Raw genomic sequence first — 27,052 nt, forward strand, 5'->3', positions numbered from 1 at the left:
GTAAGTATTACAACTTAGCATGTATATTTTGACAGCAAATGCTAATTTTCCTGTAATGGTGCATGTTGATAAGGAGTATTCTAGCGCGAAGAATGAGAATGTATGTGGTAAACAATCATTTGGGCTGTATGGGTTAATGCATGTTACTGTGTATGTTATGATAATATATATATCACTTGGGACTTGAACATGATTGTCTACCTGTCTTTTTAGGTTAACATTCTTTGCTGGTCTTGCAAGCATGTTCTTAATGAAACTAGGTATGAAGGTCACATACATATTAAATTACGTGACAAACCTGATGTTAGACAGAACTGAATTTTACAGAAAAGGATTATAATGTAAACATATATTCCTAACCCTTATATAATGTGTGTTACAAAGTTATCTCTCTACATTAGAACATTGAAGGGCGGTGACAGAAAAAGGTTTGCAAAGTTCAAAGAGATTTTTAGATCAAAGGGTCACTGTCACTAGCTCTCACACGTGCGTCATGAAAATACGTAGTTACTTCATTCAAACCACTCGCTCAATCACTGTGTAGCTCATTTTAGTTCCATCTCCAACATGAAGTGGATTACATCAACACTGCTCCTAGCAATAGCCTATCTAAAGTTTGGACTATCATCACCAATCACTCACTGTGTCGTTACGGGTAAGGTGATGAGATGTCCCAAGGGTGGGGGCACCACCTACACTCACCTAAAGGGTGAAATATACCACGTCAATATGATACACCTTAAAGGACGCAGGGATCGGCTAGAAATAAATAGGAGTTTGTTTCCCAGGCTGAAAGTAAGTATTGAACCAAAAAAAGTGTAGAATCATCTTGATACGATGTGCAACCATTCATTTCATCTACAACCGTCAGTTGAGTTCACGATATTAAGTAGTTCATTATCATGTAGCAACTATCTTTAAGTAATGAAAACAATACAGCATAAATTACGTATGAATTATCTAAAGTAAATTGCAATGTGGGAATCATAAGGTTGAATTATAGAATAATGTGTATTATATGGACACTAAACTTTACTCCCGACAGAAGCTAGCTGATTAATGATCATCTGTACGCCCTCTAATCCAACAGACCTCTATTCCACGCTTTGACACACATTTTCCCTTTTACACAACGGATGCTAAATGATTTCATCTCATTAGTTAAGAGAGATGATCTGAGATTGTAACGCACTGCTCCATTATATTTTTATATATTTAAAAAAAATGTTATTATGGTGGTTGGATGAAGAGAGTATATATTTAAAAAAATTGTGTAACTGTCTTTTATTATATACAGTTGTGACTTGATATGTACCCAAGGCTATACATAATTTACGAATTTCAGGAAATTCGAGGAAAGGGAGTCAGGTGCCCCGACATAACTAGATCTGGTGTCCCCGAAGTGATGTTGCTAAATGCAAGACCTTGCATGAGTAAGTATATATATATCTATTTATGGATATGGTAATATGTAGTATTTCGTGTACAATTTACTCAACTGTAATCTGACTCCAGAGAGTTGATTTAGTTATTTAGTTAATTCCCTGATGTAAATAATATGAAATATATGTATTAAATTCATTTTTATTGTTGGAATTCTACTGTTTTGCTGAAAATTGTCATCTATTACAACACCTATTACAAGTACTACAACTGCAAATACAACTACAACTACTACTAATACTACTACCAATACAACCCTGACTACAACTTCAACTCATACTACAATACCCGCAAAGACTATTACGACTCCAACCACTACGACATCAGTTACAAGTACTTTTTCCCCATCTTCTTTCTCATCTACAATAACTAAATCAAACTTCCCTTCCTGCCCTGGTCTTACTACTAGGACTACTACTGCTAGTGCTAGTGCTACGGCTACGGCTACGGCTACTGCTACTGCTACTGATATTGCTTGTGTTACTGCTCCTTCTACAACTACTGCTACTACTAGTACTAGTGCTACTGCTGCTACTACTACTACAGCAATTGCTACTGCAACCTCATCCAACCCTCGTCCTACAACTGCATCTACTACTGTTGTTAGTGCTGCTGCTACTGCTGTTAATAACACTACTGCCTTAAGTGTAACTACTGCTGTGGGTAGAGCAACTATTCTCCATACTAATTCTACCATTTCAAATTGTAATTCTACTCAAGGCTTTAATAAGTACATGCCAAATTAAATTGTAAGAGATACCATCGGGAAAACATCCCTACAAGGATATATAGATCAACAAAGCCTCTTACTCCTTGGTAAACTCTGTAATGCCAACACAAGATACAGCTTTAAATAAACGTGTTTAGCCCGCCTTTGCCAATACCACTTTAAAGAACCACCGATATACAAGAATAAGTTTGATATGAAATCACCTGTTTTTAACATGTTACGGCTTGTTTCCAAATACAATCTGCTTAGTGAAATCCGTAACTACATTTGTGATTCTAAGTTTATGAAGAAAAATGCTTGGCCGCAACCAGTCAAAGATAAGTATATTACATATGACCAAATGCAGTTGGTAAATGTACTTCAGACAAGGTTGTCTCTCTCCAGATATCTAACAATAAGATCAGGAAGAGAACATAGACTATGGATACTCGCTTTAGAACGACCTCAGAACTTTACTGACATTGCGAGAATTATAAGGCTTGGTGCAACTCCAATAGAATCAAAGGAATGTCTATGTGGTACAGTTGCTCACGACATTATGAAACATGTTTTTATGTCATGCCAGTATAACTTAGTAGACAGGAATTCTCTATTTGAAAGAATCTGTGATATTCTTGACATAGACACTTTTGTTAAAATGTGGAAGGAAGACGAAGATGTATTCATGTCATTCCTCCTCGGAGGTATACCTGATCACTGTAAGGATGTACTGGATTATAATGTTTGGTCAGAACTGATGGTAATGATTAGTCTCTCTGTTCGCAGTTGGGAGAGCATACTCTGGCAATGCTCATAAATACCTTCAGTTCTTTCACAATTGAATATTACTGTATAATATAAGTACTAATAATTAGAAAGTTTTCTGTACCGTTGTTTACCATACAAATGGAATCTTCATTTTATGGAGGAAATAAAGAATATCTATCTATCTATCTAACTATTATTGAATGCTTATAGAAACAGTTGAACGTAGCAGCATGTGAGCGTAAATGATACTCGGTATTGCTCTTATACTAATCTTTTTTTTCTTTCCAGATGTAGAGTCTTTGCTAGTCATCTTGGTTTCACTGGCGTTGTCGATAGTGCTCATGATAGCGTTGGGTTTTGCAATTCGTTTCAGGAAGGCAATACTACGATGCTGTCATCGAATGTGCTATAGCCATCGCCAGTATGAAACCTCGTCTGAGTGCGCCCCCATCCCCCCCCCTCTCTTCCCACTCCTTCAAAACATTCATTGTCCGCCACGAATCCCATGGCTTATGAACTTGCGACCTGTGCCCCCCCTCCTCTCAGTACCTCTCTCCCATGACCCGGCACAACCCCGAACTCTTCCCGTCGTTCCTCGATCTCTATCCTTTCCCTCCCCTGTTCGTCTCGCCTCACATTCCTCCCCACCCCCCCCACTCCTAGCAAACCTCCAGTTCCTATCCCGAGGTCTGATGCACATGCTGCTGTAGATCCCCGTCTATCTCCACCCCCTACCTTACCCTCGACACTTGCTAATCTCCCCCTGCCCGCCCCCTTTCACTGACTCCTCACTCTCTGTCACTGATTCTTCAACACTGTCCTCGTGATCTCAACTCCGCATTCCAGCCTTCCCATCAATGCTTGATGCAATCCTCCCCACAACCACTTCTTCCTCTCCCACGGTGCCCACCACTTCTACTGTCACCACCACCTCGACATCTGCATCTCACCCTTAGCCCGCTCCTGTTGACTGCTGGAAAAGACTCGATCGATCTACATTAAGGCTTTTGCTCAACACTCCTCCTGACGATGATGATGTTGATGTCCCCCCTACACTGATGACCTGCCTCGACTACTACGACAGTCTCATCGGGGAAGGAGGCCACCAAACAGATTAAGTTTTTAACTGCATTTCATTGACTGTTGTGGATATACGATTTTTAGTATCGTGCGATTCGAAGTTGTTTTTGTTTCTTTTTTTTCCATGGAAATGTGTGTCTCAAGAGAGAGTAATAGATTCGTGTTTGTGTTCTTGAGAAATGAATTCTCAAACCTTTCCGATAAAACTGATGTTATTACAGAAACCTTGGCTACTGGATTTGTTTTAAAGGAAATATGATAGTTTATAAGAAGCGTATGTAGTGTGAGATGGGCCCTAATGTTGTTCTCGACTGTGTGACAGAGGGACTGAGAAACTGGAAAAGTAGTTCTTGTTACATTTCCGGTTGACCAACGAGCACGCTAGTGGGGCGCATTTCCTGAGAGGTCAGTTAAACAGATTGTTTGGGTTTTTTTCTCTTGTATTGTTTATCTCTTGTTTCTATGCTTTGAGGTGTTTGCATATTGGTGACCAACACATGATTAAGGTGACTTTCACCAAATGTAGTACGAACATTGGTCTTTTCACAGGTGAAAATGGAAACGGTTCACAAAAAATAAATTAGCTGCAATGATCAACAGTTTAAGATAGTATTATCTCATAATTCAATAGACTGAGATCTTACCTTAATATTGAAGTTATTTAATAAAGTAGATCATGATAATTTCATGATAAGTTGCAGCTGTTATATTTTTTTGTGAACTGAAGGTCTTTAGGTACATGAGATATTATCAACCATATCAAGCTATTGTATGACCATAGTAAAAAAAAAACATGACAAAATACAAATGATTAATTGTTTATTGAGAAATCTACACAAAAGATTGGTCTCAGTGTACAGAAAAGGTTTCTTAACATTAGACAATTAACATGATTACATTGGGATATCTGGTTGCACCGGAATGTGTTGATTACACCGGAATTTGTTGATTACATTACAGTTTCTGATTTCAATGGCGATTACACTGGAACACTGTCTGAATAAAATATTGCACTACGTCGTCGTCTGATTATGTCCAAATGACATCAATGTAACTTCGATCAGCAAGATGTCTTCTTTCCCTGAGATGAAAGAACAAATCTGTATAACTTATGCATACCGTGAACAAAGGGTCACCTGAAGACATCATAATACTGTCCGTTAACAACAAAATATCAGATCAACAGGAAAGTGTTACATAGCAATCTTTCTTTCCCATAGTACAGGATGAATGTAATTACACTTCAATAAGTGACAGAACAAATATAATGCACGTCAATTAATCACTAAATTTTATCTGCGTGTATATACAGATGTCGTTTTACTTATGTTTAATGTCTTATATTGTTATAAAGGAGACATTTGTGACATTAATTGCTATAGAACATCCAAGCACATTATCCGTTAATGTTTGAAAAATTGGAGAAATACTTTGTCATTACTCACCTAAGAAGACAAGGATTGTGTCAGGGCTTCCGACAATTCCTCTCTGTCCGCTTTCTCATCCTCATCCTCATTAATTCCGTCTTCCCTGCAGCAAAAAAAATCAGTTTTGTTGAAGGTCCGATTATTTTTTGATCGGGTCTGTACCTTGAATACCAGATAAGTTGAAGACTCTAGAACGTCTGTGTATTGGTCATTTAGTAGAATATCAAAACGTCGACAGTCCTCCTTCTGCACGACCGCAGTTAAAACCACCTTCCACAGTGACTCGTTGTGGACGTCCACTGCGTGATGTGGGATTCTATCTTCGATATAAGATATTGTGGCAGCTCGCTCACTAGACATCATTTGATATCCTCTTTGATTAGAATGCCATTTTCATCAACCTTTTTCATAAGTTCATCAAATCGTAGAGTTGACGCCGTTTGTTTGCAGTCTTTGTTGGTACCTGTAGAATCTTCAGAAGCTGCACGTTTCGACATTCTTCTAGTGTAGTGGAATACATTTGAGGCAAATGATGGCTGGGGAGCAAGTGTGTGACGGCTAAATCATTGAAGGTCTCTTATATATAGATTTTTCATTGGGTGAATTTAAATGGCATCTGGGAGTGAAGACGAGGGTGTTGGCGACGATGAAGCAAAAAAAAAAATTAAAAAGTAGAAGGTCGTTAGGTACATCGACGATGTTATCAGGTGCACGGGGTGTGGGCGACGATGAACCCCAAAAATAGAAAGTCATCGGGTACAACGATGACATTATCAGGTGCATTACCCACAAAAAAATTAGAAAGTCATTAGGTACGTCGACGATATTATCGGGTGCACGAGGTGTTGGCGACGATGAATCCCCAAAATAGAAAAGTCATGACGTACATCGATGATGTTATTAGGTGCGTTATAGGATGTTGGATGGGAGTGGAGACAGCGCGACAATGAACTAAAATTAGATGGATGTTGTTGACAGAGGTGTCTGAGGTGTTCATTTCCAAAAGGTCAAAGGACGTCAGAGACTCACATCTGGTGTAGATCAGGGTCCGGAAGTGCACTATGACGTCAGAGAGCCTATTTAAGGATGACGTTTTGAGGTAAGAGCCTCAAATGAGGCTCCGAATGATATAAATTTATACTACTCATCTGTCACATTCTTGATCTGTTTATCGCTGATTCTGAAACTGGCGGAAAGGTAGCCTAGTGGTTAAGCGTTTGCTCCTCATGCCGAAGACCCGGATTCGATTCTCGACATAGCTACATTGTGTGAGATCTTTTTCTGGTGTCCCCCGTCGTGATATTTCTGGGCCATTGTTAAAAGCTGTGTAAACAGTTACCCACTCACTGATTCTGTATCAAAGCATCCAAATAGCACATTTTGCACTTTTGTTACTTTCTCTTTGTCAGGTCTGTGCTCGTGAACATTGTGCTACGTTTTTCATGTGTATGTTTGCGAATGTCCTGGTGATAATATTATCGCATGTAGCTTTTTTCTTCTGATATCTTTAATCACACGCATTTAAGCATGTAATTACCTTAGAATATGTTAATTCTATAATGGTCATTTTTAAACGACAACGACAACGTGGTCGTGGGACTGGTTTTGTGTTGAAAGTGCTCTCGTCACTCTGCAGACCCGGGTTCGATTCCCCACATGGGTACAATGTGTAAAGCCCAAACCTGTTGTCCCCCGCCATGATATTGCTGGATTATTGCTAAAAGGGGTGCAAAACCATATTCATGCGCTCAATTATTCTACAAAGCATCCACACATTACTTACATTTTGTCGTTTCTATGCCCGTGAACACTGTGCGACCTTGTTTACGAATACTCTGCTGATAATGTAATCGCATGCAGCTTGTCCTCCTAACAGGGCACATAAGACCACGTCTTTCAAAGTCTGTTTATTTCTATTACATTTTAGAATATGTGTTCGTATTTTCTTTGATATGTTTGCCAATATCTGATGGGACCACTCACAGTATATTTGTTGCAATCATGTTGGTTCAATAAGTGGAGTTCGATTCCCCTCATGGGTACAATGCGTGAAGTCCATTTCTGGTGTCCTCCTTTATGATATTTCTGGAATATGGCTAAGGAGGCGTAAAACCAAACCTAGTCCCTCACTCACTGAGGTAATATAATATGTTAACTCACTCACCCACTCTTTTCGTTACTTTACTGACGTTTTCACTTGCATTTAACCATTTAATCACTTTCAATAATTATCGCGAGCAATCCTCAGATTTCTGAGCATAAAAGTTAAAGCTTTTTTCTCGTTATGCCGAGGACCCGGATTTGATGCCCTACATGGGTACAATGTGCGAAACCCATTTCTGGTATCCCTCTCATTGTTTTAGTGAGATCAAAAAAACTTGGAGAAATGTCCAATTTACAAAAAAAAATATTCTCTCTGCTTATGCGAATCTTTTATATGAATATCTGATTAACTGCAAACGTCCACTCAAACATGTAGAAGAGAATAATACAATTCGTCCTCTAAATACTAAATTCAGTAGCTACTCAGAAACTACACATGCCTCGGCTTAGTTCCAACGTAGGTACACAGGAACTACACATAACTCGGCGTGGTTCCAACGTAGCTACTCAGAAACTACACATAAATCGGCGTAGTTCCCACGTAGCTCCACAGAAACTACACATAACTCGGCGCAGTCACTAAATAGCTACACAGAAACTACATATAACTCGGCGTAGTTCCCACGTAGCTACGCAGAAAGTACACATAAATCGGCGTAGTTCCCACGTAGCTCCAGAGAAACTACACATAACTCGGCGCATTCACTAAGTAGCTACACAAAACTACACATAACTCGGTGCAGTCACTAAGTAGCTACACAGAAACTACCACATAACTCGGCGTAGTTGCCACGTAGCTCCAGAGAAACTACACATAACTCGGCGCATTCACTAAGTAGCTACACAAAACTACACATAACCCGGCGCAGTCACTAAGTAGCTACAAAGAAACTACACATAACTCGGCGCAGTAACTAAGTAGCTACACAGAAACTACATATAACTCGGCGTAGTTCCCACGTAGCTACGCAGAAAGTACACATAAATCGGCGTAGTTCCCACGTAGCTCCAGAGAAACTACACATAACTCGGCGCATTCACTAATTAGCTAGACAAAACTACACATAACTCGGCGCAGTCACTAAGTAGCTACACAGAAACTACCACATAACTCGGCGTAGTTCCCACGTAGCTACGCAGAAAGTACACATAAATCGGCGTAGTTCCATCGTAGCTCCACAGAAACTACACATAACTCGGCACATTCACTAAGTAGATACACAGAAACTACACATAACTCGGCGCAGTCACTAAGTAGCTACACAGAAACTACACAAAACTCGGCGCAGTCACTAAGTAGCTACACAGACACTACATATAACTCGGCGTAGTTCAAACGTAGCTACACAGAAACTACACAAAACTCGGCGCAGTCACTAAGTAGCTACACAGAAACTACACAAAACTCGGCTTAGTTCCCACGTAGCTACACAGACTCTACATATAACTCGGCGTAGTTCCCACGTAGCTACACAGAAAGTACACATAAATCGGCGTAGTTCCCTCGAAGCTCCACTGAAACTACACATAACTCGGCACATTCACTAAGTAGCTACACAGAACTAGAGATAACTCGGCGCAGTCACTAAGTAGCTACACAGAAACTACACAAAACTCGGCGTAGTTCCCACGTAGCTACACAGACACTACATATAACTCGGCGTAGTTCCCACGTAGCTACACAGAAAGTACACATAAATCGGCGTAGTTCCCTCGAAGCTCCACTGAAACTACACATAACTCGGCACATTCACTAAGTAGCTACACAGAACTAGAGATAACTCGGCGCAGTCACTAAGTAGCTACACAGAAACTACACAAAACTCGGCGTAGTTCCCACGTAGCTACACAGACACTACATATAACTCGGCGTAGTTCCCACGTAGCTACACAGAAAGTACACATAAATCGGCGTAGTTCCCACGTAGCTCCACAGAAACTACACATAACTCGGCACATTCACTAAGTAGCTACACAGAACTACAGATAACTCGGCGCAGTCACTAAGTAGCTACACAGAAACTACACATAAATCGGCGTAGTTCCCACGTAGCTACACAGAAACTACATATAACTCGGCGTAGTGTCCACGTAGCTACACAGAAACTACACATAACTCGGCATAGTCACTACGTAGATACACAGAAACTACCACATAACTCGGCGTAGTTCCCACGTAGCTACGCAGAAAGTACACATAAATCGGCGTAGTTCCATCGTAGCTCCATAGAAACTACACATAACTCGGCACATTCACTAAGTAGATACACAGAAACTACACATAACTCGGCGCAGTCACTAAGTAGCTACACAGAAACTACACAAGACTCGGCGCAGTCACTAAGTAGCTACACAGACACTACATATAACTCGGCGTAGTTCAAACGTAGCTACACAGAAACTACACAAAACTCGGCGCAGTCACTAAGTAGCTACACAGAAACTACACAAAACTCGGCTTAGTTCCCACGTAGCTACACAGACTCTACATATAACTCGGCGTAGTTCCCACGTAGCTACACAGAAAGTACACATAAATCGGCGTAGTTCCCTCGAAGCTCCACTGAAACTACACATAACTCGGCACATTCACTAAGTAGCTACACAGAACTAGAGATAACTCGGCGCAGTCACTAAGTAGCTACACAGAAAGTACACATAAATCGGCGTAGTTCCCACGTAGCTACACAGAAACTACATATAACTCGGCGTAGTGTCCACGTAGCTACACAGAAACTACACATAACTCGGCATAGTCACTACGTAGATACACAGAAACTACACACAACTCAGCGTAGTCACCACGTAGCTACGCTAAGATTTAACATAAACCGGCCTGGTCAGTACGTAGCAACGCAAACATTAAACACAAATCGCAGTGCATGTTAAATAAACGCAGAGTGATTCCTCGTCATGTGTATTGCACATTTGCACACACTAACTTATAATGAAATTGTAAGTACCCATAATAACAACACGTGCAATATCATTTAAACCAATCAAGCTTCGTACATTTATCGTATGAGAAATATGAAATATGTAATACACAAACAAATGTAGTGATAAACATGAAGTTCTTAATTGATTTGCAAATGTCACTAGGTTCAACGCATACATTATAATATATAATATATTACATACATATAACATTTAATAACCTCTGGATAGATGTAATAACTGTTCACGTGTGGGCAATACAGCTATGCAGATGTTACTACCATCCAAGGTAAAAAGAACATATCTATCAGCATCTAATGTTCTTTCGTACTAATCGATAAAAATGCACCATGGACAATCAAACACTCTTTTGACGAACTTTGATATGTTGAAGTTGCGGTTGCCTACGTAAATGCATTGTACTTTCTTCTTCATTTTCGTTGAACCTGCTATGTGCTTGTGTCACAGAAAAGGTTCTCTCGAATTTCCCAGATCCTAAACATATTGTCAGTTTGTATCATCGACGTCATTGTTAATTCAACTAACAGTTAACTTGCCATCCATCCATCCATCTCCCACACATACACAGATCCATACATACATATATACAGACAGACAGAGAGACATATGTAATATACACACATATATTGGATATAAAATTGAAGAAAACGAAAAACGATCTCTCATTTGGTACCTCTTGGATGATGGTATGCTCTTAGACAAAATCGTAAAAAATATGTTCAGTTTAGTATTAGATGACGTCCCGTGATAATTAACATTCAGTCATTTGGATTGCATGATTTGTATTCAGACAGATATGTCGATGTGATTTCGTCATCTGAAATGGGGTTGGGTAGTGTCTCCAAAACACTCCAGCTTTAACAAGCGATTGTTTACCAAGATAAAAGTGAAACAAAGTGGGAATCGTGAGGCTGGCACAAAACTAATTTGATTGAGGTTGACAGGTATTATGTCGAATGATGTGACATACACGTGACATTTAAATTGGGTGACGAGTGAATAGTGACATAGCGACAATGTGACAATTGGTCGAAATGTCGCGTTGTCGCATTGTCGCGCTTTGGTTAATTTTGCCTCTTTTTGCTTGTTTTTGAGTGGGCGACAACGGGGCAGTGTCCCTTCTAGGATTCCATAATAAATAGCTAAACTATATATATCCAGCCAGAGCGGTAACGCATCCAAAGCTCAAATAATAACTTGTTATTGAGAATTGATTGTAAATATCATGATTTATTGACAAAAGTATCAAAACCCAAACTGAGGAACATGGACAATATCGCTGACGACAAGAATGCAATATTCAATTTATTGTATTCACAATTATATTCGCCATTTTTGCATCCATTTAACTAAGATATTCATAGGCCATATGAATTCATCAATTATAGTGTGTCATAGCCATTTGACCTCATCGATTAAAACGTGGAATAGCAATATGACGTCATCGATTATAGCGTGGCATAGCAATGTGACGCTATCGATTATCGTGTGTCACAGCCATTTGACGTCATCGATTATAGCATAGCATACACATGTGACGTCATCGATTACAGCTTGTCAAAGCCATATGCCGTCTTCGATTATAATGGCACACGTGAGTGTACTACACATATGGGGAATGTGTTCGGTGGCGTTTGATAAAGTTCATGAGGAAAGTACGAGGGTCGTCATATGGTTTCATGTGGCAAGCATTAAGCTTCGATGGCGAAGAACACGGGAATATCTGAAAACGTTTTTTGTTTCCCAAATCCGGTCATGTGTATGAACAGAGGTTAGAAATATATACCCCTTGGAACTGTCAAAAACTGAAATGCTACCATTTTGGATTCGTTGTTATTTGAACGACACACTCACCCTTATTTCAGGTCTATGGCGGCAGTCTGTACATAATCGACCAGACAACCCAGTGATCAACATTAAGAGCATTGATCTACGTAATCGAGAAACGATGACATGTGTCAGCCAAATTGGCAAGACTGGCCACCTGGCCGAGATTTCTCGAAACAAATTTAAGTTTCTACTCAAATTTCACACTGACAATTTCGACATTTTGAAACAGCTGAATTTTTAACTCAACTGCATTTTCAAAATAAGTTAAGTCAAAACAGCTTATGTAATCTATCCAACAAACTCAAATTGTCTACTCTGTTTGAGTTCAATATCGATTTCAGTTTATACTGGGAAATGCATGTTGTTTTTTTTGCGTTTCCCACATTTGAGTAAAAACTCTTACTGAAATCAAAACTCAGACTTAAGTTTGTTTCGAGAAATTGGGACCAGATCCCCATACTCACTGTATCTTGTGACAAACATTGGCTGCTGAAGAACAATTCTAAGCTGTATTTTCGGGGTACCTACCACACGAAAGTCCACAAGTGAATTCGTTCCCCCGATGAGATATCTCGGGCTGACATTGACTTCAACCAACTGACGTTCCATGATGTCAAGGACGGTGTCGCATGATGTCGTTGATTTCTTTGCAGTGGTGTACAGGTCATTGACAACCTGTTCTGCCAGTTGTTGTGGGTACACCCTCCTGACGTCGTCACTGGCCGAGTTGAAACCGTCAAACAGTCTCCTTCTGAACATATCAATCTGCATGCAATAACAGAAAAGTATCAAGCGTCTCGTAAAAGAACGGGAATGAGACAGTCCGAATGTGTCTTGCAACTGTGCAACCTCGGAAAGGGTAACACGGAGAACTCCGAGCGACAGCTATCGGAACCTTCGCGCATTACTATGAGTAGTACAACACGACTCGGTTACGAATGTAAGCAGCCTAACGATTGACTCATTCTAATTCGCCCCTGTCACTCGATTCAATGAATTTACATTTGTCACGAAAAAGACTTTTCTTTGTCATTGGAAAACAACGTCAGACGTTTAAGTCTGGCTAAACTGGTTTTGGGAGGAAATAATTAACAGGATTTCAAACAAATTTTTTTTTGTTATACCTGTGGTAGATTTGTTTCCAATTTAAACACTTCCTCAAATCGAGAAATATCATTGAAATTGATAACAAAAAAAATAATCGAAAATTAAAGTTTTAAAATATACTCGAACTGTAACAAAAATAATCGAAAAAAAGTCGAAATGTCTTAAAGCAACAAATAATTGAAATAAAGATGTGTTAATTAAACAAATGATTTATGTTTTAAAAGTAATAAAGGGACAAAGTGTTGCTTGATATCCTTACAGCAGTGAAAAAGGAACCATTCGTCTAAGCGAACAAACCGCGTCATCGGTAAAATGACATAAAATCAAAGTAGTCAGGTGCCTGTCACATGATTCATGTGTACTACACCTGTGTGCGAAATAGCCACTGGCCCCCAAACCCGTGGCTAGTAAAAATGCACAGTCACTGACCCGACTTATAAATTGTAAATATATCACTCTCTCCGACTTGTTATGTTATAATGCACTTTTAAATTATGCAAGATTATGGTCTGATAAATGATGGTATTTTACCTCTTTGTAATCTTTTTGCTTAGTTCTGCTTCTTGAATCCCCTGAAGCCCCATCCCATATCCCCCCCCCACACACCCCACACCCCCACACCCTCTCTGTCTCTGCGAATGCAAAACATAAACTTCAATGTGATCTTTAGTCATTTTCAAGGAGGGGCCATATTATTAGTACATCTGTGTGACATTTGCTGACACGTTTCGCCTGGGATACTGATGGACCACTTACATTGTGTTCGCGAAGAATGGCTGTTGCTCCCCCGAAATGTCCTGGCTCAATCACTTGCACGCCAAATCGCCTCATCTCTTTCCGCAACGCATCAGAGAAAGCTTCTAAACCGTGCTTCAAAATGCAGTACGTCAAGTTACCACCCCTTGCAGGCGGCCTCTGTCACTAGATCCGTTTATTATCGGACCTGACATTAAGCAACTTATGTACTCAATTAGTCTGCAATACTGAATTTTGATATCAATGGGAACCATGGCCTCAATCCGCTATTGCATTGCATTCCAGGGTGAAGGACGAAATCTTTTTATTGTATAAAGCAACCAATATGATATCAAAGAAGCATGAGAGGCCATGTTTGTTTGTTTAGTTTGTTTTACGTCGCACTCGCCAATTTCACAGCTGTGTGACGGTGGTCGCCTGAAAACCAGAGTCTGCTAAGTCACAAATACCTATTTTCGAGAAATTCTATCTTGTAGTTTTGGACAATATCTTCTAAACTTTTCAATCGAATTCTTTCAAATTTTGCATATGCATGTGACATGTTAAACAGTATCAGAAAATATCAAATTATATGCTCGAACAATTGAAATAAATAAGAAACTCACGAAAAATGATTGGAGATAGAACACTTGACCAATGAAAATCGTGATTTTTCTCAAAACCAACGTGTTCTTAGTGTCAAAAAACACAGCTAAACCTCAGCTTTATTATTATTATATCGATATTTGATTGTTATTTCTTTATTACCAGGTTGTACTTTTGTCGTTTAAACCTGTTTTACTTTCATAAAGACCAAATTTAATGAAATAAAGCAGAAATAAGAACAGAGTTAAAATGTTCCATTTCCATGATGGCAATCACTTCAAAAGAGGTAAATCTCAATGTCACGTGATCAAATTGTGCTTGCTCATTGGTCAATTTACAACTTAGAACACTCGAAAATTAACATCATGTGATTTTTCATGGAGATAAAACAAGGTTTGGTTTTCACACTCTGGTTTCCAGGCGACTAATTGAGTGTGGACCAGGTCAGGACTTCTTGAGCAGCGATAACCAAAATCGAGGTACAATGGCATCAATGAACCAGTCAGATTTCCCTGGCCCCATCCACCTCGATGTCCCGATATTGTTGGCATATTCCTAAATGCGGCCTAAAAACATACTCTCACACACTGCCTCATTTGGCAAACATAGCAAAGGGACCTTTGAGTTTATCCGAAATCCCAACGTTTGAGTGAGCGAGTGACGGAGAAAGCAAACCCGTAAGATGGAGTGAGGTGCAAGGAAGGTTTCTTTGTTGGTTAATGCTGCGGCCTGTAAATAATCAAGTCTTGAAAAGACAACCCAGTCATCATCAGACTGAGCATCGATCTACGCAGCTGGGATACGATGACATGTGTAAACCAATTCATAGAGCATGACCACTGGATCTCGTTAGTGGCCTCTTACGACAAACATGGGTTGATGAAGATCATTTCTAATCTGGATCTTCACGGGTTTGCAAAGGATGAAGTGGATGATTGGTTCGCCCTGCTGCCCATGGCGGCGGTGATTAGCATTAAGATCTTCTCAATCTTGGTATTGGGATGTCTCACCTCACTGTCGTTGATGCGGCTGATATCAATATTCATTCATTCATGTCCTATTTGTTTCCTCACCTTTAGCTTGCCTCACAAGTGCCAGGAAAGCTTTGGACACTCTTATGGCCCCGTTCAGCTTGACTGCACACACTTTTTTGTAGAACTGCAAGCTGCACTGCTCCACTGGGCATCCACCGTGAATGCTGGCGTTGTTCACAACAGCCCACAAGCCTGCAACATAGACGCCAGTTGTGCAACCCTTTCTTCCCTCCAGTGCAGTGTTGTATTGTAATATGGCTTATTATGTTTGTATGTAAGGATTCGTGGAGGATGTTTGACGTGTAAAAAGTTGCTCTTTTTCTCGTATTACAATCGTTGCCAACAATATTTCTTGAATGTTATTTTTTCTTATTATTTCAGATATTTTCATTTCAAATTACAGAAAAGATGAATGTTATTGTCACATAAAAGACTAATCTTACAAATGACCCCTTATAAAAATTTCATAAATGTGCAACGACGGTAGTAGTAGTAGTAGTAGTAGTAGTAGTAGGAGGAGGAGGAGGAGGACGTTACTGTCGCCATCGTTGTACCCTCGAAAATTGTTATATTAATGCATTGTGCTTGAAAGTGTTGCTGTTGCTGTTAATGATGATGATGATGATGATGATGTTGTTGCGGTTGTTACTATAAGTGTAACACATGCTATATTTTGGATTGCACTTTCTCAGTAAAATACAGGTTTTAGGACTTTTATTGGGCTGACTAATATCGCGGACCCATTCTTTCAGAGCCAGGCACACAAAGTCATCCGTCTAACCCACTCAGCTACCACGGCTGCCACATTGAATCCCGGATGGGACTCAGCCCAACAAAAATAATAGAACCTGCACTCAATGAGGTAGTGTAATCCCAAATATAACATGTAACATTTGAGTGAGTGAGTGAATTAAGTTTTACGCAGTACTCAACAATATCCCAGCTATATGGCAGTCTGTAAATAATCGAGTCTGGACCAGACAACCCAGTGATCAACAGCATGAGCATCGATCTACGCAATTGGGAACCGATGAAATGTGTCAACCAAGCCAGCGAGCCTGACCACCTGATCCCATTAGTCACCTCTTAAGACAAGCATGAGTTACCGAAGGTTCTTTCTAACCCGGACCATCATAGGTGTTACATCTGACCACTCTCTGAAAGACACATATGTTCGTTACTATTAACAATATAAGCAGCGTTCATAGATCGATCGCTACAGCAACGTCATCGCTTTCTATTCGCGATCAAGAAACCATCTATCATTATCGTGAGACAACAACAGCAAGTACCCCCACCTGTACTTCGACATCTCTCCTGGACCTACTTGAGGGCATCCTTCACTTCCCCATCCTTCGTCACATCCATCTTCAGCACGTGCATCCTCTCCTCGAACTTGCTCTGCAGTTCTCGCGGCCCCTCTGTGTTGTCGTTCAGACAGCCAGCGAACACCGTAAAGCCGAGCTTGTGCGCTCGCGTCACAGCATATTACCAAACCCTGTCAAGACAGAACAAGCAGTAAGTAATATTTAACTCTGCTTTAAGTAGGTTAGATGGCTTTACATTTTTTTTATGCCGCTTTTAGTGAATGAGTATGATTTTACGCCGCTTTTATCAATATTCCAGCAATATATAGACTCCTGCAATGGGTTTCACACATTGTACACATGAAGGGAATCAAACCCCGTCTTTGGCATGACGGCCAACGCTTTATCCATTAGTTCAGTCATGCGCCCTTATGGCGTTTGTAGCAATATTCCAGTAAGATCACGGCGAGTGACACACCACGGAAATGGGTTTCACACGTTGTACCCATGTAGGTAAGCGAACCGTGCCTTTCCCGTGACAAGCGAACGCTTTAACATCTAAGCTACCCCACCGCCCGAAAGTACAACTGTGAGACATGGATGTCCTCCCACATTAGCCAGGCACTCTGTGGTGTAACGTTAAAAGTGTTAAGAGTCTCAAGCCAAACTACTCATGACTAACGTGCGGTGTTGTTTTATAGTCGCAGACTTTTTAAAGACATGTGGCATGGTGGGCGAGCTGTATAGCGCCAGGTTAGTGATCCAGCGACCTCAAGGTGCCGGGATCGAGCCCACCTGTGACCAGGTGTTGAAACCTTGGAGTCAACTTTGTGTGCAGATCCTTTCAGTGTTGTCACAACCCCTAGTGTGCAGTACGACCCCGTGCACTTAAAAGAATCCACGAATCCTTTCGAATATGACCAGATGGTGGCCACATGAATACGTGCAAACACCTTGTTGCGGGTACAGCAACGTGCAGTAAACTTGGACAAAGTACTGTGACTATGTGTCCCAGTCCACCCAGCTGTGAATGGGTACCTCGTAGGGATGGGAAAGCCATATCAACTGGGTGCGCCTAGTGACTGCAAGAGTTGTATGATCCCAAGGAGTTGAGATTGATAATATGATGTTCCGTTTGAGTTTGACATCCAATGATCGAGGGTGGGGGCAGAGGGACAAGCGCCTTTGAGTAGCTGAGCTGGATATTGGCGCTATACAAATGTTAGTATGATATCATAAAAGGATGAGAGACTGTTCAGCGAAAAGGTGTTTGCCCAAGTCCAAAATTCTATGTTGGCTTTATTTTGGTAGCACTTTATTCCCCGTGGGAGATAACTAAGATATTTGCACAAATCCAAATGCTTGTGATGGTTTCTGTGCATTAAATATTTCTCAACACAGATCATAACTGGTCGGTTTGTTGCTTTACGCCGCACTCGGCATATTCCACCTACATAAACATATAGTGCGTTTGACTTCATTTGAGATCGATGAATTGTTCACTAACACAAAATCTAATAATTGCAACAAAACCACATTTTGCACTGTCACATGAAATCGACAGACCAACTCCGATGATTTGTCTCATAATTTTCGACACCTGAATAAAAAAGTTGTTTATCAAACGATCATTATTTTGTTGTCACTTACCGCTATTTCTTACGAGGGAGGACCACTTGCTGGTAAAACAGCCAGGTGTGCTAGTTGCACGTGTGAAATTGAAATGTCACAGCACGCGCTTGTTGATTACCTGGCTGTTCAAAGGTTTTGCTCGTCCCACCGAGGTCTACATATAAATTACTCCGAGACTGAAATTTTGAAGCCTTTCCAATCTATATCTTCAACACTGTACCCCGGCTATTAATGACTATGCTATTCATCGGTCTCAAATGAAGTCAAACGTACTATAGTAAAGTTCATAACATGCATTTTGATAGCAAGTGACAAAGACCAAAAACACGAGTTCTATCACTCGTTTCGTTAGAAGCATGTTCGTTGTGAACGTGGGTTATGGTTTCCTTGCTTGATTGTTGTTTTACGCCGTACTTAGTAATATTTTTTTATATTGGCGTCGATCTGTAAATAATCGAGCCTGGACTATATTGATCATCCATTGTTCACATGTGCATCCATGGGTTACTGAAATCAAAATCACGCCCGGATCTTCATGGGTCTTATACCAGTGAGTGATTGAGTTTAGTTTTACGCCGCAGCAATATTGCAGCAATACCACTGCGGGGGACACCAGAAATGGTCTTCACACATTATGTCCATTTAGGGGATCGGAACCGGGTCTTTGCCGTAACGAGTGAACGCTTTAATCACTAGGTCACCCCACCTCCCCTCCTGTACACATGAGTGAGTGAGTTTAGTTCTACGCCGTATTTGGAAATATTGCAGCAATATCACTGCGGGGGACACCAGAAATGGTCTTCACACATTATGTCCATTTAGAAATCAGACCGTGTCTTCGGCGTGATGAGCGAACGCTTTAACCACTAGGCTACCCCACAGCCCATCAAGCTCACCTGCATCACATCCAGTGATGAGTGTAGCCTTTCCTGTCGGATCTATGTTATTGGGTGTATCCGATTTGAAGAAGTACAACACAACGGCGTAGAAAACGCAACCCTCTATCATGCTCCAGAATATGTAGTCGATGAAGTAGTATATCAACGTTGCGAAGACCGCCGTGGCCGCTACGGAGATATATTGCATATTGAAATTTTATTGGGTCGCCATCTGTGGAAAACAAAACAGAAACATGTTATTGAACACAAATTCATGAACTACTTAAACACCTGAATCTGTTTGGATTAGCTAGAGTGAGTGTGTGAGTGAGTGCGATTTGTGGCCGCTTTTAGCAATATTCCAGCTATATCACGGCGAGTGACACCAGAAATGAGCTTCACACATTGTACCCATGTGGGGAGTCGAATCCGAATCTTCGTGGGGATGTTTCGGTATATATTCGTACACTGTTTTCAAGCACGACGTCACGCATGAATCATGGTTTGTCATCTAACTTTTAGAATGTCACTCATGATAATTGCACTTATCATCTAATGGAGGGTGTTATCGGTGCAATAAAGCAATACAATAATCCAAATATTACGCAAATCACGTCAATCCACGAACTACTTTCTCAAAACTCCATATATGCCATGCGAATCCTAAAACATTTAACATTTCATTGATGACGTCGTCGTGAGTTTACACTGCGCTTACATTTCGAACCCAGGCAGCGTATTACCATGTTGCTCTGCCTTGCATGTGTTGGTTCTGATTTAATAAATTATCTGTATCAAACAATTTCAGAGGTATCAAAACAAGTACAGATCGCCGTCAAATGACTGGATTATTGATGATTATTGATTATTCTGACAAAAAATAAAATATAATACAAAACTGCTCAACAGAATTGATTAAGCTTATACATGTTTCATTGGGACTCGAAAGGTGTGCATCTCATAGTTGCATAGATGTTTATTGAACTTGTTCGTGAAGTTTGTTCAATTATTGATCTTTATATGATAATAGGTTTGTGTTATCTGACCCCACAACACATTGTTTTGGGACCCTGAATGTGTGAACTCTTCCTACAGCAGCGGGGGCATACGTGTCCCTGAACACAATTTTTTCTTGTTTAATATATGAGCTAATTTGGTTTTCATCTAACGCATGTCATTTACGAGATAAATTGAATTTATGTTAATTTAAATCGAAGGGTCACAGAGAAAGCGTTTTGATTGAAATAAAAATGAAATGGATGTTTTAAAATAATGCTACTTACTTCCATTCAAATCACTTTATTCAATCCAAACATTGTTTAGGATTAATAACAAGAGAGCCTTTCTGGTGTAGGCGTCGTCATTGAAATATAAAAGAATGATACTAGCATATCGTCATATGCTGTTGATAAACTAGCACACGATCGTATGCTGTTGATATACTAGCAAATGGTCATATGCTGTTGATATACTAGCACATGATCGTATGCTGTTGATATACTAACACATAATGGTATGCTGTTGATATACTAACACATGATGGTAGGCTGTTTGGATACTAGCACATGATCGTATGCTGTTGATATACTAGCACATGATGGTATGCTGTTGATATACTAGCACAAGATCGTATGCTGTTGGGATACTAGCACATGATCGTATACTGTTGATATACTAACACATAATGGTATGCTGTTGATATACTAACACATGATGGTAGGCTGTTGGGATACTAGCACATGATCGTATGCTGTTGATATACTAACACATGATGGTAGGCTGTTGCTATACTAGCACATGATCGTATGCTGTTGATATGCTAGCACATGATGGTATGCTGTTGGGATACTAGCACATGATCGTATGCTGTTAACGGAGGTCTGTAGATCCATGGTCAGGGCCATATCACAATAGCCAAGGAACTTAAATGCGATCTGTATATCCATGCCCAGGGCAATAAAAAAATAGTTTAGGTGTCTAAGGCGGTCTGAATATCCATTATCCATACGACATAGGCCAGGTTCTAAAAACAGCTCAGTCATGAACCGAAAGTCCAATGACTGATAGAGAGAGCCACAATTATCGCCACATTTGTAGATGATTTGAGGCGGATATTTGAGTTCCGCCGTGATCCTTCTGTGATGCTACTTAAAGCGGCGTAAAACCATATGCGCTCGCTCACTCTAGCGTAGGTCGGGAAGCGGCACGCTGACGAAGTCAAGACATCAGCAGTACACTGTACTAGAGATCAGGCTGCACTGTACTGTACTGTACAACGGGATATATCACTACAGCAAAGTCCCCGTATCGGACTTTAGACAGTAACAAGTGGCCTTCTTCGGTGTTAGGAACGAACCCCGTTGATACACATCCCTGAGGATTGGACGCCTGCCGTTGAAGTAATATAAATTACCAATGGTTATAAACGTGTCGAGGCAGTTTGGGCGTGTCTCCTGTCTCTCTGTGGCTTGTGTGTACGTGGCTACAACCTTGAGGAGGTTTGTTTGGAGGGGTGGAATAGCTGGCGTTGCTGAGAGATGGAGATTGAAATCGATGCACAATGCACGACTACGTGTGTGTCTCCCCCCCCCCCCTCCCTCTCTCTCTCTCTCTCTCTCTCTCTCTCTCTCTCTCTCTCTCTCTCTCTCTCTCGCTCTCTCTCTTCTCTGTGCACTAAAGCCGGTTACACATAGTTAAGTACTGCTAATCGAAAGAGGCGACTGACGGGATCGGGTGGTCGCTGACTTGGGAGATTAACCACAATTCATGTCATGTTCTCAATTGCGTAGATCGATGCTCGTGCTGTTGATCACTGGACTGTCTAGTCCAGACTCGATTATTTACAGACTCAGTCTCTCTCTCTCCAACACCCACACACACACACACACACACACACTCTCTCTCTCTCTCTCTCTCTCTCTGAACTAAAGCCGGACAATGCTAATTACTGGCCTGGTGACATAGCATACCAAAGCATAGTATAGAGAGATGACATTGTATTTAAGACATGGTGCAATCCCCTATGTCACTGTCATCAGCGAGAAATTCAACAAAATTTATCTAAGTTCAAATGTCTCTAAACATGCAAAAAAATACAAAATACAAAACAAAATATGAAGTGCACACCTTTAGAGTCTCTATAAAAGACATATGTAAGCTAAATGAGTTGTGTGCAGTGGTTGTTGAGGAGAAGTGGATAAAGTACACCCCCTGTTGTATGGGACGAACAGGATGAATAGAACCAAATTCAACTAAGTTCAAACATCTGTAGAAGTGACAAAATTAAGAAATTGCATAAACAAGGTATGAGATGCACACTTTTCGAGTTCCAATAAAACACTCGTAGAAGATCAATCAATTCTGTTGAGCAGCTTTTGTGGAAAAGTTGATATACTTCATCCCCTATAATACTATACTCTGAGAGAAATTCAACAAAATTTATGTAAGTTCAAACGGCATTAAAATTTGAAAAATAAATAAAATACAAAATAAAAATATGAGATGCACGCCTTTAGAGTCCCTATAAAGCACATATGTAATCTAAATGAATATCATAAAGTAGTTTTTGAGAAGTGGATAACCTACACCCCCTGTTGTATGGAACGAACAGACTGAATATAATGAGATTCAACTAACTTCAAACATCTGTAAAAGTGACAAAATTAAAAACATTGCATAAACAAGGTATGAGATGCACGCCTTTAGAGTTCCAATGAAACACACGTAGAAGCCCAATCAATTCTGTTTAGCAGCTTTTGTGGAGAAGTGAATATACTCCACCCCCTACAACACTATATTCAGACAGAAATTCAACACAATTTATCTAAGTTCAAACGGCATTAAAATTGAAAAAACATAAAAAAATACAAAATCAAAATATGAGATGCTCGCCTTTAGAGTCCCTGTAAGGCACATGTGTAATCTAAATGAATTCCATTAAGTAGTTTTTGAGGAGAAGTGGATAATGTACACCCCCTGTTGGATTGGACGAACACTGGCTGAACAGAACAAACTTCAACTAAGTTCAAACATCTGTAGAAGTGACAAAATTAAGAAATTGCATACAAAATTATGAAATGCACACCTTTAGAGTCCCTACAAGAGACATGTAGAAGTTTATTCAATTCTGTTGAGCAGTTTTTGTGGAGAAGTGGATAGACTTCAGCCCCCATTACACTATCATCATAGAGAAATTCAGCAAAGTGTACCTAAGTTCAAATGTCTCTAAGCTTACAAAAAAAAACCCAATAAAATAAAAAAAACAAAATATGAGATGCACACCATTAGCGTCCCAAGAAAGCCCATGTATAAGTTCATTGAATTCCACAGAGCGGTTATGGTGGAGAAGTGGATAGAATACATTCCTTGTGTCGTTCGCGTTCGGACGGACGGACGGACGGACAGACAGGACGGACACCGAGGGTAGCCCTATGTAAAAATGTATTCAGGACTCAAAACTACTTAGGGGAATTCGTTATACAGTTGTATTCTCACTCCCTGCCCATGGATATACAGACCGGTGTTAAGCACCAGGGCCTAGATTTTCGAAGCTCTCTTAGCGCTAAGATAGTCGAAAGTAATGTTAACGAATGGCACTTACGACTATCTTAACGCTAAGAGAGCTTCGGAAATCTAGGCCCTGGACTATAGTACTATGGGCCTTACCATGGATCTACAGACCTCCGTTAATTACCTTGACGATTGTAATATGTCCCTTACGATGGATCTACAGACCTCCGTTAATTACCTTGACGATTGTAATATGACCTTGACCATGGATCTACAGACCTCCGTTAATTACCTTGACGATTGCAATATGGCCCTGACCATGGATCTACAGGCCTCCGTTAATTACTTTGACGATTGTAATATGGCCCTGACCAATGATCTACAGACCACCGATAATTACCTGGGCCTAGATTTTCGAAGCTCTCTTAGCGCTCAGATAGTCGTAAGTGCCATACGTTAACATTAACTTACTACTATCTTAGCGCTAAGAGAACTTCGTAAATCTAGGCCCTGGACTATTGTAGAATGTCCCTAAACCGTGGATAAACGATCGTGTCTTAGTATATTAACAACATACGACCATGAGCTAGCTAAGTAATAGCATACTATCATGTGCTGATATATTAAGAGCATACCATCGTGTGCTAGCATATTAAACGAATACGACCATGTTCTGGTATATTAACAGCAAACGGTCATGCGCTGGTTTATCAGCAGCATACGATCGTGTGCTGGTATATTGACAGCATGTGCTGGTATTAAAACAGCATACGGTAATACGTTAGAGTATTACGTCCATGTGCTGTTATATTAAGAACATAGGATCGTGTACTTTATATAATCAGCATAGATTCATGTGCTGTTATATTAAGAGCATACGATCGTGTGCTTTATATCATCAACATAGATTCATGTGCTGTTATATTAAGAGCATACGATCATTTGCTTTATATCATCAGCATAGATTCATGTGCTGTTATATTAAGAGCATACGATCATTTGCTTTATATCATCAGTATAGATTCATGTGCTGTTATATTAAGAGCATAGATTCATGTGCTGTTATATTAAGAACATACGATCGTGTGCTTCATATTATCAGCATAGATTCATGTGCTGTTATATTGAGAGCATAGATTCATGTGCTGTTATATTAAGAACATACGATCATTTGCTTTATATCATCAGCATAGATTCATGTGCTGTTATATTAAGAGCATATATTCATGTGCTGTTATATTAAGAACATACGATCGTGTGCTTCATATTATCAGCATACATTCATGTGCTGTTATATTAAGAGCATACGATCGTGTGCTTTATATTATCAGCATAGATTCATGTGCTGTTATATTAAGAGCATACGATCATTTGCTTTATATCATCAGCATAGATTCATGTGCTGTTATATTAAGAGCATACGATCATTTGCTTTATATCATCAGCATATATTCATGTGCTGTTATATTAAGAACATACGATCTTGTGCTTCATATTATCAGCATAGATTCATGTGCTGTTACATTAAGAGCATACGATCGTGTGCTTTATATCATCAGCATAGATCCATGTGCTGTTATATTAAGAGCATACGATCATGTGGTGGCATATTATCAGCATTCGGTTACGTGCTGATATATTAACAGTATACGAGCTTGTGCTGGTATAATAAAAGTATACGATAATGTGCTCGTATATTTACAGCATACGTATTACGAGCATGCGACCACGTGCTAGTGCATAACAACATAAGGTCATGAGATACTATTCATGCTTGGAATAAGGCAGGTACTTTTCAGAAGCTGTTCGGCTCATTCAAACATATGCATTCACATTTCCAAGGAACCTTGGTTTACAGAATATATTTTGCTAAACTTTCCGTTTGATCAGTGAGTGAGAATGCAACTGCATAACGAATTTCCCCAAGATAGGTTTGATTCCTAAATCTGTTTTTCAGCATATGATTTTTACCATACGGAGGGTCACATAGTATGTGTTTTGACTGAAATAAAATTGAAATTAATATTTTAAATTTACACTAGTTATTTCCATTCAAACCACTTTTGTCAATAAATACATTATTATCATGACTAAAACTAGTTTAAATTCATAATACAAACATATAATATATAAAACCTTGTCAACAAAGGAGAGGAAAATTACTAAATTATCACAAAATGAGTTAAAACAAGCTAGTGTACATCTTTAAAAGTAGAACAAAGCCAACAACTGAAGGTAGATCCCCATCCTAGGGACCATGGGGACTTATAGTGCCTTTGGTACTTGCATGGACTCTTGCTGGATTTACACCATCCCTTCAGCCATTGGCGTTTATGCTGAGATTTAGCCATACATTGACAAAAAAAAAACCTGGTAGACTTAAATTTACTTGCAATGTTTTGGGACTTACGTACCCTCTCAGGAGGGTAAATAACATCAGATAAGATTTCTGTATCTGTAAGTGAGTGAGTTTAGATTTACGCCGCACTCAGCAATAATGTCGCGAATGTTTTGCATGTTGGTCGAAGATTAATCGACAATACGTTATTGATTCCACGTGGATTTTATTGCCTATAAATATATGCAATAATGTTCCTTTTTAGATTAATTGGTCGTAAAGCCAGGAAAATAATTTAATTCTTGTTTTTATTGTTACCATATTATACAGTATTAGATTGTAACCACAGGGCCACGATCTAGTGTACTATGACGCTAATCAACAGAAACTTGCTGTTGTCTCGAACTACACGGGTGGCATGGGGAATGGAGACATCAAAGTCATCCTTGACTATGCAGGGGTAAGTAATATGGCTGCGACTGCTTTTGCTGCGCAGACAACCCACCACCCCCACCTCCACCCCAAACCAACACTTCCACACCTTTAATCTCATCAGTCCACCACCTACCCGTCAGTGGCGTTTATATG

At 39.9% G+C, this 27,052-nt stretch overlaps 2 protein-coding genes across 2 annotated transcripts; one reads left to right on the forward strand and one right to left on the reverse strand.

Moving 5' to 3' along the window:
* Positions 1-508: 508 nt before the first annotated feature.
* Positions 509-5,020, forward strand: LOC124266400. Its single transcript, XM_046701210.1, has 3 exons — positions 509-795; positions 1,346-1,433; positions 3,209-5,020. Exons 1-3 carry the CDS (start codon positions 568-570, stop codon positions 3,628-3,630), a joined length of 738 nt encoding a protein of 245 aa, XP_046557166.1. The 5' UTR covers positions 509-567; the 3' UTR covers positions 3,631-5,020.
* Positions 5,021-12,344: 7,324 nt separating this feature from the next.
* LOC124266402 (short-chain dehydrogenase/reductase family 9C member 7-like) lies at positions 12,345-19,825 on the reverse strand. Its single transcript, XM_046701212.1, is given in 7 exon segments — positions 12,345-12,368; positions 12,847-13,203; positions 14,182-14,295; positions 15,856-15,964; positions 17,128-17,281; positions 17,284-17,298; positions 19,636-19,825. Coding segments are annotated over 7 exon segments (963 nt in total).
* Between the last annotated feature and the right edge of the window lie 7,227 nt (positions 19,826-27,052).

The sequence above is a fragment of the Haliotis rubra genome, unplaced genomic scaffold, assembly GCF_003918875.1.
Source record: "Haliotis rubra isolate DU_JTF1 unplaced genomic scaffold, ASM391887v1 Scf1253, whole genome shotgun sequence".
NCBI lineage: Eukaryota > Metazoa > Mollusca > Gastropoda > Lepetellida > Haliotidae > Haliotis > Haliotis rubra.

Bases quoted from the DNA above. Each gene is read 5' to 3' on its own strand.
- LOC124266400 (XM_046701210.1), top strand. From the start codon at position 568: ATGAAGTGGATTACATCAACACTGCTCCTAGCAATAGCCTATCTAAAG. The intron at 796-1,345 runs GTAAGTATTGAA...TACGAATTTCAG, and splicing joins GTTTGTTTCCCAGGCTGAAA to GAAATTCGAGGAAAGGGAGT. The intron at 1,434-3,208 runs GTAAGTATATAT...TTTTCTTTCCAG, and splicing joins AAATGCAAGACCTTGCATGA to ATGTAGAGTCTTTGCTAGTC.